Below are 14731 nucleotides of genomic sequence, written 5' to 3' on the forward strand. Positions count from 1 at the left end.
CAGAGCGAAGTGCTCAAGGTACGTTTTTAGCCAAGGAACATCGAGAAGGCTTATAATTCATTCCTGAGAGAGGGACAGTGAGGGGAACATCATAAGAAATGTAGTCAATTACTGTTGATCATTTTGTCCCCCTGGATGATCACTTGTTATTATTAGCCTTAAACACAGATCAGGATTCTTTTGTTCTTTCCTTAGCTCTGCTATCAGTCTGTGTGTCTTGGGTAATCCCTTTCTAGCCTGGGTCTAGTTTCCAGTTCCAGTAAATGAGGGGAATAAACTAGATAATTACAATCTCAACTGCCTACATCATATAATAATTTTATATTTTTAGATTTTATTTACTTATTTGACAGAGAGACACAGTGAGAGGGGGAACGCAAGTAGGAGGAGTGAGAGAGGGAGAAGCAGGTTTCCCGCTGAGCAGGGAGCCCAATGCAGGGCTCTTGATCCCAGAACCCTGCGATCATGACCTGAGCCGAAGGCAGACGCCTAATGACTGAGCCACCCAGGCGCCCCTATAATAATTTTTTAAAAAACTCCATTAACGGGCGCCTGGGTGGCTCAGTGGGTTGGGCCGCTGCCTTCGGCTCAGGTCATGATCTCAGGGTCCTGGGATCGAGTCCCGCATCTGGCTCTCTGCTCAGCGGGGAGCCTGCTTCCTCCTCTCTCTCTCTGTCTGCCTCTCTGCCTACTTGTAATCTCTCTCTGTCAAATAAATAAATAAAATCTTTAAAAAAAAAAAAACTCCATTAACAAGAACTTCAGTTCGTCTTAAAAATACAGAAAGTGGCTGTCTACCACACGCCTGCAGGAAGACTGAGTTGTTTCAGAAACAGAGGTGTAAAGACACTGACACAAACTAAGCTGAGGCTCAAAGAAGACAATCTATTTACAGCAATGCTTCCTTTTGAAAGCATGGTTTTCCAGTTTAAGATGGGTGACAAAACTCTATTAGAAATCAATCCTCAGAAGACGATTTCTTACTTTTCCTTCATTTGTCTAGTAGCTGGACTTCCCTGGGAATGAGAGAGTAGCTGTGATACTCTATTGACTGGATATATACGATGCCTTTTCCTATCACTAGAATATTTTCTTCACGATCACTCAGAAATATGTGAGTACAGAATTAAGAGCACTTGGTAGAGGCAAAACACATTGTGCCTGAGGTTGCTGAAGCTGTAAAGATCAATTAGGAGAGGAGGAAGGAGTTCTGACGCTGTAGTCAGCCTGTATCTAGAAGCGGACGTGCCCAATTTCTCAACCAACAAGATGGCTCCCGCAGTACTCAGGTGCTCTGGTGCCCAGAGGATTGGGTCATGGTAAATGGTCCCAGCAAGGAGGCCCCTCAAGGCCGCTACGTGGTAGACTTAGATGAGGTCATGTTGCCGAAGACCAAGAATACGTAAAGCCCTATCAGGTGACTGGAGAGGCCACAGTGGTCAAACCCCCCCCTTCAAGGGAAAGGATTTCCTCTGATCCTATCTGGGTCCTTGACTGACCTACAAGCACCAACAGAGACAGCAAACAGCTCTTTCTGCCAGTCTAATTTTAGAGTGATAAATAAGAATGTTTCTCTTCATCAGTAGCCTAGAATCGATTTTGTTAAACCTCTTACCTTCTACAGAATACATCCTCCTGACCTCAGGCATAACAAGAGAACAAAAATCAAGTATTTTAACCACAAGCCTGGGGCAGCCGCCTCTCCCTAACGCAGGGGCCCCGCCCTGTGGCGGGCCCCGCCCGCTGCGCTCTCCTGCTTCGGGACTCTGGGACTCGGAGCCCTGGCCGGCTCTTACCGCCGGCTCCGCGGGCGCCTGCGGGGCTGCGGCGGGGGGCGCCTGGGGCTGCTGTCCCGCTGCCGCCACCGCCGCTGCTGCCGCGGTCTTCTGCTGCAAGGCGGCCTGCTGAGTCAGCAGCTGTTGTTGGTGCAAGCTCGAGGCCAGCTGCTGCTGCTGCTGCTGCTGCTGCTGCTGCTGCTGCGGCTGCGGCTGGTAGAAGTTCTGCATCAGCTGCGGCTGAGAGCTTCCTTGCGACACCACCGGGAACTGGGGGATGGCTGGTTGCTGGGCCGCTGCGTGTACTGCCTGAAACTGAGCAGGAGAAGTGGAAAAAAGGACGAGGGGAACAGAGTGTCTCAGAACGGTATTCCACAAAAGACCAACGTCTCAGGAATAACCGAGCCCAGTCTGAAGCCAAAGGCAAGGGCAGGCATAAGTCTCTTAGCTTGGCCTCAACTTAGGAGGGGGACCTCAGGGCATTAAAATTAACCCCACAGCACCTGACACTGCCAGGCTGCATCGAGGGCTCTGGGCCACCTCCTGGCTTTGGGGAGTTTCTCTGGCAAGTCTAAGGCATCCCTTTGACTGTGCATCTTCTGACTCCCCGTGCTGGGGTGGAAGGGAAGCTAATAAACGATCTCCCAATCTCAGAAGTAATCCTGCTTGTAAAGGGATTTGTTAGCAGCCAAGATTAAAATGCTTTGCTCCATGAAGAGGATGAAGCAGGGACGACACTGAAAATAACCTAAATGCTAAGCCAGCTATAAAGAGTCTGTTCGAGCCCTGCTGAAAATTATTTCCCTATAGCTCTATCTTACTAATTGTCCCATCTTTAAACATTCAAAATGTTCAGTATCCTCTAGCACACTTACTGGTATTTTATCTTGTGTCTATAACCGATTCTTTCAAGTTATATTCTCTTATAAACTGCCAATGGCTAGGGATACTTCTTATCCATTTGTCTATTCCACACTGCTAAGGGCTACGAGACACACACACACACACACACACACACACACACACACGCACACACATGCCCCAGAGAAGGGCCTAAGAGAAACGCCTACTAATCAACAAAAGTCAAGAACTTGCCTTTGAGCATCCCAAACACTGTTACTTAGTTGTAGAGTTAGGGGATTGGATAAGGTTTGCCTCCTGGGGCAAAAGTTAAAGGGTTAGCAAAGAAGCAGATGTCAACAAGTAGCTGCCTATTTATAACTGCAAAATGCTGGAAATGACCAAATGTTTATCAACAGGGGACACTGATTGAATAAACCATGCTATGTATCCTTAAAATAGAATGCTCTCAAGTTGTAAACAGGCATGAGGGCTCCCTCTATATTATGGGATGGAGAGAGCAGAATTCTGTAACTTTGAAACTCTGTAAATGTTTTATATTTTCATTCAACAAAATTAACCCAAAATTTGGCAATAACTACAAATCAAAATCAAAATCAAACAAATAAACCTGTGTATCAAATTGATTCCAGAAAATAATGAGCAAAGCATTTTAAGAATGAAAAATGAAATCTTTAACTGGGGCACCTGGGTGGCTCAGTTGGTTAAGTCTCTGCCTTCAGCTCAGGTCATGATCCCGGAGTTCCAGGATTGAGTCCAGCATCAGGCTCCCTGCTCAACGGGGAGTCTGCTTCTCCCTCTGAACCTCTCTCCTCTCCTGCACAAGCACTCTCTCTCTCACTCTCTCTCAAATAAATAAATAAAATCTTTATAAAGAGAGAGAGAGAGGGGGGCGCCTGGGTGGCTCAGTGGGTTAAGCCGCTGCCTTCGGCTCAGGTCATGATCTCAGGGTGCTGGGATCGAGTCCCGCATCGGGCTCTCTGCTCAACGGGGAGCCTGCTTCCCTCTGTCTCTCTCTGCCTGCCTCTCCATCTACTTGTGATTTCTCTCTGTCAAATAAATAAATAAATAAAATCTTTAAAAAGAAAAAAAAAGAGAGAGAGAGAGAAATCTCAAACTGTTTCCAGTACTCGTGTTGGCACTATTATCTTGAAATTATAAAGCAATTAAGTGATTATGTTAATATTGTTAGGAATCAAGATCTTCAGATCAGAAAAATACAAATATAAAATCCAAGAAGTTAAGCAAAAATCCTATAATTACAATTCTGAATTAGGAATATAAATTTGCATTTATTGTGTATATTCTGTTAACAAAACAAAAGAAACAAAATATATTTCCCAAGTATCCCCTCAAAAGGCCTAAAAACAATAACTGACCCATTAGCAAAGGAGTATCCTTAGCATCAAAATGTGGTCTCTAAATATCATTTTTAAAAGGAAAGGGAGCTCCTTCAGAGAGATGGCTGTATCCAGGTCAAGGGCAGAGTGAGACTGGAATGACCTGTTACAATAAACAGCGAAGAAACCATTAAAGATGGCTGGGTCACCACCAAAGGACCCAGGAACCGGCTTGAAGAGACTTCTACTGGTCAAAGCTGGGTCAATTTAGGCATCAAAATAAAATTTTAAAAACAGCAATGTCTGGAAACTAAATATGTTTAAATCCCTGAATTCATGACACTAAAATAAAACAAATCAAAAACCTCTGTTCATCTTTAGATGACACTAGCAACAAACCCACTCTGAAAACTGGTAAATACAGGCAAAAACTCAAGCATTTTTTCCTGCCTTTTCTATATAAACAGTATGTCAGGGTCATCAAATAGTTGAGAAAAATTCTACTCAGAAAAATTCCAGCCCCTAAGTGAAGAGGGAATGTTAGAATATCACCATGTTTTCATGCCTGATGAGTGAATGGACTGAGGAAATGATTAGCAATTGCTGCTAAACTGATCTGGAACATTGAATGAATGGATCAGACAGACAATACCAAACTCACGGACTGATTTTAATATCGATAAAAGAGAGCCACAACCAGACCCTGTACACCTCCTGAAGAGATGCAACTGGAAGAACAAAGAACTACCCAACTGAACAAAATTCTGAGCAAGCCTCAAAAAATCACCAGTTTACCAGATCAGAAAAATACAAATATAAAATCCAAGGAGTTAAGCAAAAATCCTATAATTACAATTCTGAATTAGGAATATACATTTGCATTTATTGTGTACATTCTGTTAACAAAACAAAAGAAACAAAATATATTTCCCAAGTATCCCAAGGGGATGGAAGAACATATATGGCCGCAGGGACGCAATTAGCCAAATTCCAGAAGGTGGAAAATTCTACAGGACAACTGACCCAGTTTCTTCAAAAAATTAAATGGCAAAGCGAAAAAAAAGGGAGAGGGCATTATGAATAAAAGGGGACTTAAAAGATATGTCAATCATTATAAAATGAATTATGCTCATAGTAAAAAATGTAGAAAAACTATGAAAAGATAATGGAAGAAAAAAGATTTGCATCTAAACATAACATGTGGGCCTTGTTTGGAACTTGATTCGAACAAGCCAAGTGAAATTAGGAGACATCAGAAAGTTAAACATTACTGGGTAATTTTTAAGAAGAAGAAATTATTATTTTTAGTATGGTATTGATGCAATTGTGTTAGAGGAAAAAAAAGACAGAGAGCTAGAGAGAAGAGAAAAGGAGCCCCTTAAAACAGCTCCCTCGGTGAGGCTCCTCCATCAGCTGAAGAATTCCCCAAGAAAGGGGTGTGAGTGGCCCCATGATGCATCCGCTATGCACAGCTTTCTGGTATTTTGTTCTGGAAGAAGCAATGATGCGATGTCTAGTGGCTCCCTGTCTTCCTGGTGCTTCTCAAGAAAGATGCCTACGTCTCCTGGGCCTGTCCACAGCGCCGCCTCAGTTGGGTCAAGCAAGGGTCAGACTGAACGCTTTACCTGTTGAGCCTGGGCTTGCTGCTGCTGCTGCTGCTGCTGCTGCTGCTGGTAAAACGTGCCCGCAGGCTGCTGGGGAGGTGGCGGCTGCTGCTGGGGTGGTGGCTGCTGCTGCGGCGGCTGCTGCTGCTGCGGTTGCTGCTGCTGCTGTTGCTGCTGCTGCTGCTGCAGCTGCGGCTGCTGCTTGAGGAAGAGTTGCTGCTGGTGCTGGGGCGTGGCCTGGGCCGCAGTGGGCAGAGCCTGGGCTGGAGTGGGCTGCGCCTGCTGTGGGGTGGGTGGAGCCTGCGGCTGCTTGGGCTGAGACTGTGGTAGAGGCTGGCTGGGTGGGGGCTGAGTTTTTGGTTGGGGAACACTGGCTAAAAGGCCAGGCTGATTGCTGGATCCTGTAATGAGAATAAACTCCATATAAGGGCTCCAAACTCTTCCAGACAAAAATGGTTTGCTTTCTCTTGCCAAAGAAATGGGGGGGGGGGGTGATAAGTAGACCGATAATCCCAAAATCCATGTGCCTCTGTTTTTGCATCTTCTTGCTAAACTATGTGCTTAGTGTTTTTCAAAACAAGGTTCAGGGACAAGGTTCAATGCTTGCCTCCTTCAGAAAGCCTTCCCTTATTCACCATACCATCTGTCAATTACTCCTTTAGTCACCACCCAAGTCCATATTCAACTGGCCTTTGACGCTAGTGTATTCAAATACAATCTTTGCACTTAAAAGCTTCGGGACAAAAGCCTTCTTTGATATTTTACATGTATCTACATATATACATGTATGTAAGTTACGCGAACCCAGTCTAGATGCCTGCCTATGAGTAGATGACCACCAAATTCACCAAAAGCAGCTTCCTGGTAGGGAAGTGATGACTAAACTCTGTTACTGGATAATTTAAGTCCTCTAAACTAAATCACATCATTAGAACCAGAATACCAAAACACGGAGTGGAAACAGATACTCTAAGTAGACAGAACATTAAAGAAACAACGCCTCTGTGTCAAAAAAGAAGAGTCTTGTTTCTTTCAAGGCCAAGAGAAGAATATGAAATAAACATGAAAGCATGGGATGAATGTACCAAGCCAGAAAATCAGGGTCAAGACTAGAAAAAATAGAGGTATCACGCTTCAGTGGTCTTGGAGGTCCCCTGCAGAATTCAGTGAGAGGACTCCCCTTTTACCAGCTACGTGCCATATAATTTCAGTGCGCGCTTACCCCCTGTTCCTCAAGGCAAACCATTATTCCTCATGTGCCTCTGGATTCCATTTCTGAAGCAACAGTAGTCTTCCCGAGACTTCCATTACTGACCGGGATAACCAAGACGTGTACCAAATTTCAAACCGAGTTACTGACCTGCAGCCTGGGGTGGGGGCTGAACCGTGGCCCTCTTTCGAGGTGTCAGGGCTGGCTGGATGGGAAGGATCCCTGGGTTTGGCTGAGTCTGCCCAGCCTTAGGCCTCTGCCGGGGTGCAATTGAAGTCTCTGTTGTGGGAATGGGATCTGTCAGTCTAGAAAAGGAAGGGAGGGGGGACAAAGATTTACATTAACGTGGGGAGAGTGGGAGAGGAGCAGACAGAGCACTTGATGGACTGGCTTTCCCCTCCACACTCATCCAAACCTTCCAGACTGGCTTAATCGACATTTGTCAAAGGGTATTCCACAGGATGTTATGTGTTACTCGATGTTATAAAACAAGGGTTCGTGGGAAAGAAATTTAACACACTAATCAATATACATCAAGCCAATTTCTTTCAGCAGAACTTTTCATGGGTCCATGTGCCTGGAGAACTTTGAAGAGAGCCCTATACCTGAACTTGGAATTCTTCGACCTACTAATTCCTAGGATTTCCCAGAATATACTTTGGGTGATAATGGAAAGGGGTTTGAAACAGGTGTTTTTCAGATATAGAAGGAACTCAAACTTGGTTAGAACTAGTTATCAAAATGGTCTCTCTATAATTAAAAAAAGCATGTAAACGAGTGACTCCAATAAGGCAACTAGAAGGAATGAGTAAATAATTCAAGATAGAGGATTTGGGGACTATGACAGGGATCCATTTCCTCAATATACATGTACCTCTTCTTCCCAGGGGAAGAACTTCTAATTACTGTATACCTTAAATTTATTAATTTTTAATTTTTAACTATTTTTAGTTAAATTTTTAACTACTGGACACCTTAAATTTATACAATGTTATATACAAAATATAGTCCAATTAAAAAATTTAGCTAGACTTCACCCAGAGTAAAAATCACATTGTCCAGCCTCTCTTATAATCAGGTGTGGCTATGTGTCGAAGTTCTGGCCTTACATGGGAAATCAAATTGTCACATGGCAGTTTCCATGGTATGCCATTTGTCTCTCTTCTTTGGCTACTCCTTCATCTGTTGCTTGGAACAGGAAGTTACCGTTTTGGTCTATGAGGTCATAGCTACAATCGTAGGGAAGGTAGAGTGATAAGCTTGAAGAAGCCTGGGTGTGGGGCAGAACTGCCAAACCAACCATGGACTACTTACCTCCAGTCTATCTTTTATGAGCCACAGTCATTTTGAATGTTACAGCCAAATCTAATTCAAATTAACACAGGGAGGACTGCTGGGTGGTCTTATTCCTTGTGATAGTGTAAAAATTCAGGGATAACTTCTGTTCATTTAGAGTAGTTCAGACAGCTGGCTGCCATCTAACTCAGAACAGAGTAGTGGTCTTTTGAAAATACACATTGGGGAGTGTAACTGAAGTTATGGCCAAAACAAATGAGCTTCACGACTATTCCCAAAATATGTCCGGTACATTCTCCACGAAATGTAAGATAGGAAGCAAAGCAGCAGGTCCCATGTGCCTTCCCCATGACATATCTCCAAGGGATGTCCACTGGGGATCCTGAGGCTTTCCTTTGCAATCCTGCTAGAGGGATGCTCTTGTGTAGGGTAGAGAACTTATAATATAAAAGCTATCATATTTGGGGAGGCTATAACCTGGGGAAGGAAGGTAGAAAAGAAAACAGGCCAAATGTTGGAGAAGAAAGGCATAAGAATAATACAGCCAACAGTGAGAAAGTCCAACAGATCTGTAGTAACCAAAAGTTAATTAAGAATCTCCACACTGGATGGATTTCTCTCTCTCTCTCTTTTTTAAAGATTTATTTATTTGATAGAGAAAGAGAGTGAAAGAGAGCACGAGGAAGGGCAGAGAGAGAGAATCTCAAGCAGACTCTGTGCTGAGTATGAAGCCCAACACAGGACTCGATCCCACGACCCTGAGATCATGACCTGAGCCGAAATCAAGAGTTGGACACTCAACCAACTGAGCCACCCAGGAGCCCCTGGATGGATGTGTCTTAAGGGTAACATCTTAGAGATAAAAGGATTTGGAGTCAGAGAAAACTATATTTGAGCCTGCTTCCTGACTAACTGTGTGATGATAGGTATGCCATTTGACCTCTTCTTGCTTTGGGTCCCTTCTGTAGGAGATGGAGAAAATAATACATCATGAAGCAGATGTGAATATCAAATGCATCAACGACTGTGAAACCATTTTTATAAACTGCAGAGTGCTCAAAATGTTAGTCTGAATGGCCCTCAATATGCTCTGAAAAAATATCTTTAAGCAGGAGATCTGGCTCTAAGTTGTCCCATCTATGTGTTTGTGTGCAAATCATTCAATGCATAGAAAAGAGTAAGAACCCAATATGGATGCTAGAATTCTGGGCTCTTTTTTACTAACCACATATTGATTGATTACCTTGGTCAACCTATAATTCTGAATCTGTTTCCTCATCTGTAAAATGAGAACAATAACGGTTCATAGATCTACTTCAAGGAAAATAAAGTCATCTTATTTATATAAAGGGCCTTGTACGGTATCTGCTATACACGATGCCTTAAAGAAAAGTGGTTACTTTAATAACAGAGTCAGAAAGAAAAACTTAACTTCTTGGGACTGGGGAGCAAATATGGTAATGCAAATGAAATCAATGTAAATTACAGATAGGACACCTTAGGCCCAAATCTCTGGGCTGTAAGGCCTATGTATTCTTGAGCATTCCGGATCCATACAAACAGTTTCACAGTCACTAATGTTCACATGTGCCTTATGATACAGGTATGCTTTTCTTCATTTGACACAACACAGCACCACTCAGAGCGGTACCGGTCATTGTCACTGTTATAAATGTGGGCCTTTGTGGGGCTGGATCCTTGCTTAGCCTCAGTACCTTCCATATTTGGGTCTAGAGCAATATGGGCATAAACCCGAATACTCAGCTAATGAGCTCAACCCCAAAAGCAATTTCCAGAGGTGAGCACAGCCAACTTCAGTAAGGAACAGACTACAAAGTAACATTGTTATTGATTATTGAAAATAACACTGTTATTAATATTGTTTGCTGAATCCGTGAAAAATAAGTCTTCTTAACTTTTGGAGCCACATCAGTGTTTACATTTATTCCATAAACATTTAAGAATGTTTTAAAATGTGTAAAATTTAAAATGTACAAAACATAAAATGTGTAAAATTATTTTACCGTTCTATTAAAATTCACATATTCCCATCTAGGGTACTGTGTTGACAGTCTGTGACTCATGTTTCCTTGCCACAGGAACATGGCAGAAAAAAAGAGGTATACACATCTCTTCGACTACCCTCGGAATCTGCCATTTGGAAGCACGGAGACCAAGAGGCCGTGCCCCGCAGACCTGCGGCTTGGAAGGGGTCCAAAGGCTACGTGCCCCCCAGCTGCTGTGCTACTGAAATCCACTGCCATGCTTGCTCTGAGGCTATGCTTCCCATGGGCTGCTCCCAGCCTCTGACCCCAAACACAGGGGGATTCAAGTAGGCCTGTTCCTGGGATATAGGGGCTCCTCTGATGGCTGCCTTTGGCTTGAGGATTCCCTGACATCTTTGGTGAACCTTCCGTAAACTGTCTGGTAGTTTCTAGGTCACTTCTACCTACCCTTCCTTCCTCTCTCTGAGTCAGACTTACATCGCCTTCTGACGGTTCTTCCGGCCTTCCCTGGCTGCCTCCCTGTTTTCCCTCCTGGTCAAATAAAATCCTAGCTTCTTCAGTCCTCTCTTGGCACCTGCTTCTTGGGAGACCCCATGTTACCTGGAAGGTGATTACCTAAGATCCACAAGCTCTTTTGCTGTTCCCCGAGTCTGTGCCTTGACCAGCACTCTTTTGAGGTGGTCAGGGCCACAGAAAGTAAGGAGGAAAGGGAGGTGAAGGACTAGAGTGGAGAACCAGGCTACATGAAGGCCAGGACCTCTGTTTAGGATGTTCTTTTTGGCAATATTTTAAGTCAGCTGTTGCTTCTTCTCTGAATGCTCCTGTGCTTGTGGAGCAAAAGAAACAGCTGTGGAGTTCTTGGTTCTCTTTCAAATGTAGATGGTTGCGTTTCCTTATATTCCTCCTTGTACTCCCAGGAAGAGACAGAGCTCGCTCTCCAGCTCTGCGCAGCCTCTGGCCACGGGAGCAAACCAATAACCAAGCACCTTCCCCTGCCACTGTGGTCACTGGCACAAGACCTGTGCACACTTGGGCGGTTCTTACCTGGCCTTTGGCTGGGTCTTTTTTGCAGCTGCCTCACTGGCTTTCACTGGCTCAGGAAGCTTTGCAGGAATGGGAGAGTTCTATAGAATTGAAAGGAAACCACAAAAGGACATTGCAGATTTCTTTGTAAATGAATACCAGCATGACTAGGCCAACAGAAATACGTGTCCGGGATTTTCCAGCGTGGCTTCCAGGCCCCGATGTCTAGTAGAGGGAAGTGAAGTCAACCAAGGGTAGAGCCCACCAGTCTCCGCCCCATTCAGGGAGGCACCGTAACAGAGAAGAGGACAGAGCAGCCTGAGTCAGGTGCGCTCCTCCTCCGCCGCTCCCAACCTTCTGGACCCTTCGTTTCCTAGCACACAGCTTGGAGGTGGTGTTGAGAATGCCTGTAACCTGATAGTTGTATCAGTAAATAGTAAACCCATACTATTTAAGCTATGAGCTAGACCTTACAGAAGTCAGTGCTGACTAGCAGCACGTCCAGCTGGGATTCATTCCGTCTTCTGTCTTGAACGCTGGGAGAAAACCAGAGCCACGAACCATTTGAAACGGTTGCAGCACTGGCACTGTCCCAGTGCATGAGGCACCCGTTGACCCACAAGGCCAGCAGAACTCCTACTCCCTGGATTGTGCACCGGCCACCTAATACAGGGTCCAACTCTGGAGGGAGCACTCCTATCCCCAACCACAAGACAACTGCTTAGCACTGCTGAGTGAGTACCAAATGGCTTGAGACTCATGAAGCTGACTTTTAAAAAACCAGTTACCAATCCGAATGCTTCTAATTATACTTCAGGTTATTTAACTTAATGAATGGGAAAGTGGGGCAGCAAAAGAAAAAAAAGGTAATGTTAGGCTCCGTACAAGATTCCTCATTTTAATCTGGAAAGCTGATAAATGGAATACTAGTCATAGTAAATGGTCAGGCTTTTAGGAGGGACCTTCCATTTCCTTCATGTTTCTAGGTGGGGAGAATTTCTGCTAGGATATCTCTCCTTGCTTCTCTTCCTCTCTCCAAGCATACCTCTCCCAAGGGAGAAGCATAACTTATTTCATAGGACTGGGAGAAAAAAGTGAGCTCACCTGGCTCACCTGTGCCCTTTCTCCTTTGAGAGGCTGTCCCTACAAAATCAGGCACTCCCTGCTCCGTCACGTGGATCTAAAGTTGGGGAGCCTGACTGGTCAAGCTTCGTTCTCTGATTCAATCTTTTTTTTTTTTTTTTTTTTGACACAACAGAGATCACAACTTGGCAGAGAGGCAGGCAGAGAGGGGGAGGCAGAATCTCTGCTCAGCAGGGAGCCTGATGCGGGGCTCAATCCCAGGACCCTGGGATCATGACCTGAGCTGAAGGCAGAGGCTTAACCCACTGAGCCACCCAGGTGCCCCCTCTGATTCAATCTTATTAGCAATACAGTCAACACTCTGAGTTCCATCTGAATGATTCCCATATCTGATTCCAAAAGTGGGAGTGAAAGAGGAGTGTTATTTATTAGTACCTTTAAGCTCCAACAGAGACATCATGATTGATGTTCACGATTGGGAAAGTTCACGATTGGGAAAGTTCACGATTGGGAAAACTGGGAAGACAATTTCAGATTAGAACTTATCTACTATGGCATGCATTAGTAAAATATTTAAGGGAGCTGGATCACACAGGAAAAATATGCTAAGACTGTAAAAAGGGGGTTTGTAAGCACTGTACTCTGAAAACTGTTGAGTGCAGAGTTTAGGATTACTAAATGTAGAAAACATTCCTATGGCCTGATATGTGTAAGGAGGGTAGCGGGAAAGGAAGGACGGTGAGTTATAGATGGTGGAGAATAGAAGCAGAATCAAGAAAGCTCTGCTGCAGGAAAGGAGAAAAGGGTCAAGGGGCTTATGTTCCAGTAGGTCTGGGAGCAAATTCAGAGGCCCACCTCAGGAAGACAGCCTGCCTACCACTGCTAGGGAAACACAACAGGCACATAGCTCATAGGGAAATGTGGAAATTAACAGGAGAGTAGGTTGGTCAATCTTCACCCAAAGTACTCAACTCAATCCCTAGGGATTTTTTTTTTGTGTGTGTGTAACGCCTTAGTTTAATAACTAAATTCTATGGGAAAACTGGATTTTCTTTATAGTAATTGCTTCACAGTGAGCTTTGCTTGCATGCCCCCTACCACACAAAACAAGGGACATCTATATTCATTAAAAGCTGGTTTACGATCCAGGAATTTTAAATGACAATTTGATAATATTTACTTCCCCCTAAAAAGCACCTTTCACATACCTGTACATTAGGAATTGGGCATTCTTTCTTGAGTAGTTTAAATGAGAAGTAGGACACCTGGTAAATATCTGGCCTTTTATCCGGGTCTGGTTCCAACATATACCCTAAGACAAACATATGTGAACATATTTAGTAATACCCTAATACTTATTACATTAGCTAGGAAACATAATTTCTCTGTTATTGATTTTTTTTCATTTTTATTTCTCATAAAAGTCAAACAGTGTAATTAGCTTTTTTCCTCCCCTCTCAGAAACCAAAGTTCTAACTTCCCTAAAACTTTTAATATATACAAGAAAGTAACAAAGTTTCTGAACTGAAACAAAGATACTTGAAGTTCACATTCTGTGGCTTGGACAACAGAGACTCAAACAAGCTCTCATTATTAAAGTTACCACCTTCATATTCTGGTACCTATGAAGTTATGAGCTTCTGGCATCCTTATCTTGCTAAACAAATGATTATCCTTGATATTTATAATCAAAACTTATTTTTTTTCACTTTCTTTCTTTTTTTTTTTTTTTAGTAATCTCTACCCCCAACATGGAGCTAGAACTCGTGACCCTGATGATCAAAAGGCACATGTCCACCAACTGAGCCATCCAAACACCCCTCAAAACTCAAATTTTAAAAAACTAACTTATTACTCCTTTGTTGGGGATATTAGCTGGTTTCCATTCTAAAAGAAATTACAAAATGATAAATATATCTCTACTTTTATATATTCTATACAACATTTGTTTATTTCCAGATCCTTTAAGCTTCCGCCCTTTCTGAAGCTGGAAAAATCCCCAGGAAAAACATCTTTGTGAAGACACACAAACATACACATGCATACATACAAACAACAATGCAAGGCCTTACTGTTTAAGGAACCAAATGAATGGTCTGAACACTAAGGCTGAAGAGGCTGCAGTCTTGTGAAGGCCTTGCAGAAGAAGCAGGGTTTGGGGGCGCCTGGGTGGCGAAGCAGGTTGAGAGTTCAACTCTTGATTTTTGCCTCAGGTCACGATTTCAGGGCTGTGAGACTGAGCCCCGCGTCCAGCTCCTGGCTCAGACGGGGCTCTGCTTGAGATTCTCTCTCCATCTCCCTCTGCCCAACCCTAGTCCCCAGCTTGTGTACTTTCTCTCTCTCTCTCTCAAATAAAGTAATAAAAAGAAGGAAGGAAAGAAAGAAAGAAAGAAAGAAAGAAACAAAGAAAGAAAGAAAGAGCGAGCAGGATTTGGGCTTGAAGGCAGGAAAGAATTAAGTTGGTCAGGGTAGAGAGGGAAAAAAGATATTCTTGGTGAAGGAATAGTCTGGGCAAAAATGCACTTGGGTAAAA

The 14731-nt window shown here is 43.7% G+C and overlaps 1 protein-coding gene across 17 annotated transcripts in view; it reads right to left on the reverse strand.

The window, feature by feature from the left end:
- Nucleotides 1–14731, reverse strand: part of AAK1 (AP2 associated kinase 1) — a 175278-nt gene that overhangs the window by 45656 nt on the left and 114891 nt on the right. For 14 of the 17 annotated variants that reach the window (XM_032352332.1, XM_032352330.1, XM_032352331.1 and 11 more), the window contains exons 9-13: nucleotides 13407–13510; nucleotides 11137–11216; nucleotides 6941–7095; nucleotides 5602–5981; nucleotides 1797–2090 (exon numbers count right to left, since the gene is read on the reverse strand). In XM_032352332.1, the coding sequence (XP_032208223.1) occupies nucleotides 1797–2090; nucleotides 5602–5981; nucleotides 6941–7095; nucleotides 11137–11216; nucleotides 13407–13510 (1013 nt within the window). The remainder of the gene's footprint in view (nucleotides 1–1796; nucleotides 2091–5601; nucleotides 5982–6940; nucleotides 7096–11136; nucleotides 11217–13406; nucleotides 13511–14731) is intronic. The other 3 variants (XM_032352338.1, XM_032352337.1, XM_032352346.1) reach the window with 1 other exon arrangement.

The sequence above is a fragment of the Mustela erminea genome, chromosome 7, assembly GCF_009829155.1.
Source record: "Mustela erminea isolate mMusErm1 chromosome 7, mMusErm1.Pri, whole genome shotgun sequence".
NCBI lineage: Eukaryota > Metazoa > Chordata > Mammalia > Carnivora > Mustelidae > Mustela > Mustela erminea.